At 44.6% G+C, this 6,000-nt stretch overlaps 1 protein-coding gene across 2 annotated transcripts in view; it reads right to left on the minus strand.

Annotated features, from left to right (window-relative positions):
* The window catches only part of PAWR (pro-apoptotic WT1 regulator), a 106,536-nt gene extending 101,078 nt beyond the window's left edge, over positions 1 to 5,458 (minus strand). For both annotated transcript variants that reach the window (XM_079715004.1, XM_079715003.1), the window contains exon 1: positions 4,843 to 5,458. In XM_079715004.1, coding sequence (XP_079571130.1) covers positions 4,843 to 5,367 — 525 coding nt within the window. In that variant the 5' untranslated portion in view covers positions 5,368 to 5,458. The remainder of the gene's footprint in view (positions 1 to 4,842) is intronic.
* Positions 5,459 to 6,000: the final 542 nt, after the last annotated feature.

Consider the following 6,000-nt stretch of genomic DNA (forward strand, 5'->3'; position numbering starts at 1 on the left):
ATAATGGGCATACCAAAAGGCATTTCTTAATCTATCTGGATTTATAAGATTTACTAAGTGGAACTTGTCCTATATAATGGTAAATAAATATGCTATATAATTATGACTTAAATTGTGTTCACTTAAAAGTGTTTGTGTATATCAAATGTTCCTTCAAAGTATGTAGTAGGTGTTATAACCCCATCTTGACTGAAAAACAACGTATCACTTAAGTAAAATCAAAGATCCACATTTTCTGACTGCTAGCCAAAAGCAGATTAATAATTTGCTGATCATCTGGTGTTCAAAATTTTGCCAAGCAAACTACAGACTAGAAGCTCAGAAGCAATCTCTGAGCCTAAAAATTTGACCTTAATTTCTATTCAATTCCATACTTTCATTGTTTTCCCCATTCAGATGTTCAAATCATTTAAGATAACCTCTAATAAAAAGTTATTGAAGAAAATCTAGGGACATAAGCTAAATAATGCAAGATAGATTAATTAAAAACTCCACTTTCCCTAGACACAAATGTACACAAAAAACCAAATACTTTTAAAATACTACTCTACCACTTATTCACTTTCCCTGTGATCTTGAGTCATTTAAACTCGCTAAGCCTCCACTTTCTCCTCTGGAAATGGGGATAAAAAGAGTAACTATAACTACCATATGGGATTGCTGTGAGCATTAATCAAAACAACACATAAAACACTTTAGCCAACCACTATGAAAACAAGTTAAGTTTCAATAAATGTTAACTTTTATATATAAATCCAAACTTTAGCACCATTTGACCTCTATCTATTGAAAGATTTTATTTTCTATGAAAACCATCTCTGTTAACCCATTCATGCACACCTACCCAATGGCAATAACTTCACAAGCACTCTGAAAATGTGGATATAACAGTCGAGGAAGTTATAGCCCCCTCCTCTTGAGTTAGGTACCCTGCTCAGGAAATAGCCTGTACTTAACACTGTACTACTTAACACAGTTCCCTATATTACTTGAGAGCCCCTTGTGAGCAAGGCCTGTGTCCTATTATTCATTTCTGTATCCCGAGACTGAAACCCAATAGTTCTAAACCCTGACTCACAAGGGGAGCTTATCAAAATATTAATGCCTGGGATCCATCCCAGACCCATTAAATCTAAGGAGGTCAGGGAGGTAGAAGACAAGTAATCCGCAAGGGGGGAGCAGTTTTTTAATATCCTCACGTGATGTTAGTGTGCTGCCACAGTTAAGAACCATTGCACTCTGACATTTAAAATACTATACAAACAGGTATGTATACGTGTGTGAATATATAAATATATAGGTAAAGAAATATGTCTCAGCTCAAGACCCTCAACCTCACAGCTACTCCTAGCCCCATCATCTCTTTCCTTTAAACAGACAACACTGTTAATAAACAATTAGTTACATCCTGCGTTAAGATGGCTTTTAAACTGTTAACTCAGTACAGTACTTAAGTTTCTTCATGTAATTATGCCTTAGCTTTCTTCCTAGATTACAGTCTTGCTCCTTGAAAATATACACTGCCTTATTTTTCTTGTTTTCTCCACAGTGCTTATGATAGTGCCTTGAACACCAACATGTAATAAACATGTGGCTGATCTAATAAATGCATACAAAAATTATCAGCAGGAAGTATGTCACATCCAAATTAACCAATTTGGGCTATGACTCAAAAAACAGAAAAAGTAAAAATTCAGAAAAAAGTTTAAAAAAACCCTCTAACTTAGTAAAAAAGAACAACTAAAGTTTATCTCATTAATGAGCATCTATATATTTGCATTTATTACAGCCATCACATGCAGTATCCCATCACCATCCACCACTTTCAGATTCTGAACTGCTTCCTTACTAAAACTATCTTCCAGTTGCTTGTGGTATCTTTAGCTGCTGTCATGTTCTTTTGTAACAACTTTACAATACTCTGTAATTAGTAAAATAAGTTAATGAAAGTCACAACAAATGTGTCACACATGCTAAATAAATACGTCTTGAAGAAACAATGTTTATCAACCACTAAAATAGACTCTTTGCATACAAGTTACATGCTAATCTCTAATATAAATTTAGATGGGAATACTGTCTGAAAATAAGAGAGTCTTATTCAACACTATATATAATACAAGTCTAATTGTGAGTATTGACAGACTGATGATTTTCTGTTTTTATAGTATTTTCACACCTGAAAATTCTATTAAATAGTATATTACTTTTTAAAATAGGAGTGCTAAGAAAAAAAAAAGAAAAAAGAAAATAAATAAAATAAAATAAAATAGGCGTGCTAAGCTGTATTACACAAGAAACTCCACAGCAACTGGCATTCGCAATGTTGAAACTACTAAGAGAAATGAATGGCACACAATTCTAAAAAAAAAAAAACAATTTAAAGATATGAAAATGATTCACCTTAAAAGTTTTGTGTCATACGTGTACCACTATTAACAATCTGAAAGACTTACGTTGTTTTTAAAAAACTGAAAACATGGGGACTTCCCTGGTGGCGCAGCAGTTAAGAATCCGCCTACCAGTGCAGGGGACACAGGTTCGAGCCCTGGTCCGGGGAGATCCCACATGCCGCGGAGCAACTAAGACCGTGCGCCACAACTACAGAGCGTGCGCTCTAGAGCCCACGAGCCACAACTACTGAGCCCGAGTACCACAACTACTGAAGCCCACGCGCCTAAAGCCCGTGTTCTGCAACAAGAGAAGCCACCCAATGAGAAGCCCGCGAACCGCAACAAAGAGTAGCGCCCACTCGCTGCAACTAGAGAAAGCCCATGAGCAGCAACAAAGACCCAAGGCAGCCAAAAACATAAACAAATAAATTTTTTAAAAAACTGAAAATATGGGGAGGAGGCACTCAAGAAATATGCCTGCTAATTAGATACTGTGGTAAAACATTACCATGTTTTGTTGGTTCCTACAGCATTAAACAGATAGAGCCGGAGTTACCACAAAAAGAAAGCAGTACACAATTCCCTATTCAATAAAAAAGGTTCAAATTCCACAGACAAAAAAATGGTACCCTGGGTTGTTTGTTTTTAAGGAAGATTAAATTTAGGAGTTGCCAACACCCAAACGAAAAACATTCCAGAGTATCAGACTCAATTGTAGTGGGGAGTCATCTACATTCGCAGCACTACGTTCCCTTACCCAAAACAGGAATATTAACAAAGGATGCTTCTTAGGATCTCACGAGATACACCATACTTATTTCCCCCAGTAAACATTACCCTTGTTTAAAAACCAAAAACAAAAAGGTACTTGAGAAATAACAATTTTAGCACAAGCAGCCAGACAAAAAATGAAGTTTAACATCTGCCAAGATATTTCCCAAAATAAGACCCTGTCAACTGAACAATGAGGAAAAGATTGCAAATGACAAATTCTTTTATTTGGACCATCAGCTACTTTTAAAAAGAAAGTTGAGGAATGTAGCTTTTCCAAAGCCTTGTCTTCAGTTTCCCCCTAATCTTCATATTTTTAACTTAAAAAAAAAAAAAACCCTAGAAATTTGATTACCACTCTTATGAATTCCTTTTAAAGCAATTTAATGAGTAACAGATCTTTTGTGCAAGTAGGAAACCACAGAGGACAGTTTTGCTGGCTGATAAAAATCTCTCTGAAACACTCATTAAAAATATACCTTTCAAAGACAAACTCTGATTTTCCAGGTATGGAAATTATACTAAGACTTAAAAATTGGGGTATGTTTGATATACACCCTAACGTACTGCAAATGCTTTTACTTGAACCACAGTTAAAGTTGGTGAATTCTTACTATTTATTTACTGTGTGTCAAAGTTGAATAAATTAGAAGGCCAGGAGGGAAAAAAAGGTAAAACCTAGAACCAATGAGAAAAAGATGCAACTACTTCGGGTGAAACAAGATTATTGAATCACTTCCCCAAACCGGTGAGTTACTATTAAAGTAACCAAACACTTGTTAGAGGATTGTTTTGTTTTGTTGAGGGTAGAGAAAGGTGCAGTTATACCCCAAGTAGAAATGTTTCACCAGGCACTCTGTAATGGGAAGATGCTGCTGCCTGCATAATGGTTTTTGAGACTGCTCAAAAATACAAAAAAAAAAAAAAAACCCCAACAACAACCCAAAAAACAAAAAATCCCCAACCCTACCACAAATGTTTTCCAGAACACACAGAGCCAAATACTTAAATACAGGGAGAGAGCATTTTAGCAAAAAGAATTGAGGGTTGCTACAACGTTCCCAATGTCCACAATACCACTCAGAAAAAAACTCGTGTGTGTGTGTGTGTGTGTGTGTGTGTGTGTTGGGGAGCACTATTTCCAAAACCTGGTTTATATATGAAATAGAGCATATGCTCAGCTGGATATACTTATCTTGGGTTCATTGAAAGATAAAGCTGTCTGGGATAGTGCTAAAGCCACGTTTTCTTTACAGGTGGTATTAAACACTGTTAAGAGAGACGAAGAGATAAACTATCTGATAATTTGAGACGGGCACGTGGGAAACTAAAGTACGTGGTCATCACCATTAATCAATTTTTCTAACTGATCAAGAATAAACAAACAAGGCTAGGTGGGCAAGTTCTGGAGCCCCGAGTTGTCTTTCCAACACTGAAAAGAAGGATCCTGGGTCTGAGATCTTAGCCAGGAAGCCTGAAAAGCACGCGTCCGACTTTGGATTTGGGGAACTTCCCAGCAAGCATTTGTTGAGAGTAAAAACTCCATCACCCCCTGCCTGCCTAACTCAGTGAAAGGCTAAGAAGTGCAGGCTCGAGGGGGAAAGCTCTGGGCCCGGGAGAGAAGACACCAGGAGGCGGCAGCCCTCCAGGGTCCGGCCGCGGCCCCCGCCCGGCTCACCTCTGCGGCAGGGATGTTGACCACGCCGGTGGAGCGCCGCTTCTCCCGCAGCTTCCTCTTCTCGATCTGCCCCTTGCCTTTCCTGGCGCTGGGGCCCGAGCTCTTGCCCTTCTCCGGGGCGCCGTCCCGCTCCTCCTCGCCGTCCCGTGCGGGCGCTGCCCCCGAAGCGGCGGCGGCGGCAGCGGGGGACTCATCCTCCGGCCGCCGCGGGCCGGGGGCGGCGCGACTCAGCTGCGCAGGGCCCACGGCGCAGTTCACGCCCCCGGGGCCGGGGGCGGCAGGTGCGGCGGCGCCGCCTGGGAGGTTGTTGTTCAGCTCGTTGGCCGCAGCGGTGGCCGAAGTACCCAGGGGCCCCGGCGGGAGCTTCCCGGCCGCGTCGCCCGTGCCCCCACCGGGGGCGGCCGGGCCCGGGGGATTCTGCTTGGCGCGCATCTTCTCGCGCTTCGCCTTCCACTCCTCCAGGAAGTCTGTGGTGCTGCCGCTGCCGCCGCTGCCGCCGCCGGTCCGGTAGCCACCGGTCGCCATATTCCCAGCGGGGCCGGCCGGGCTCTCACCTCAGGCCGCCCGCCCCGACTCCGGCCACCGCCCCCTCTTCCTTCCCGCCACCCGGAGGAGGCAAGGGAACGACCCCCGGGCGCGGGGGCGGCCGCGGCTCCCCGAGGGACCGGCTGGTCTGCAGGGAAACACAAAAGGGGGCGGAGAAGGGAAGCGTAAGATCCTCGCCCGGCCCGAGGGTCTGCCCCGCGGCCGCGCCCCTCGGAGCCCCACCGAGAGCGCGCCCACTCAGCCCCGCAGGCGAGGAGCCGCAGAGTCCCCACCCTGCAAAGTTTCTCCGACGCACCTACACGGCTGGCCCGGACGATCACCGCCCCTCGAGGGGTGGAGAGAGGCACGGTCCCCACCCCCGGCCCGCCTGCCCGCCCGCCCGCCCGCCCCATCCCCGCCGGGGTCCGAGACTGTGGCGGTCGGGGGACCCGGGCCAGACCCCCCACCTGTCGACCCGTCGCATCTCCAGCCCTCGCTCCGGTCCGGGGTCCCCGCGACCGACACACTCATTCCCGGGACGAGGCGCGGAGTCCCCTAACCGACTCGCGGAGGAGGCGGGACGCCTCCCGACCCAGCAGTCCAGCCGAGTCCAGGGGGACGGGTGCGCGTGTG

This window comes from Hyperoodon ampullatus, assembly GCF_949752795.1.
Source record: "Hyperoodon ampullatus genome assembly, chromosome: 11".
Taxonomy (NCBI): Eukaryota; Metazoa; Chordata; class Mammalia; order Artiodactyla; family Ziphiidae; genus Hyperoodon; species Hyperoodon ampullatus.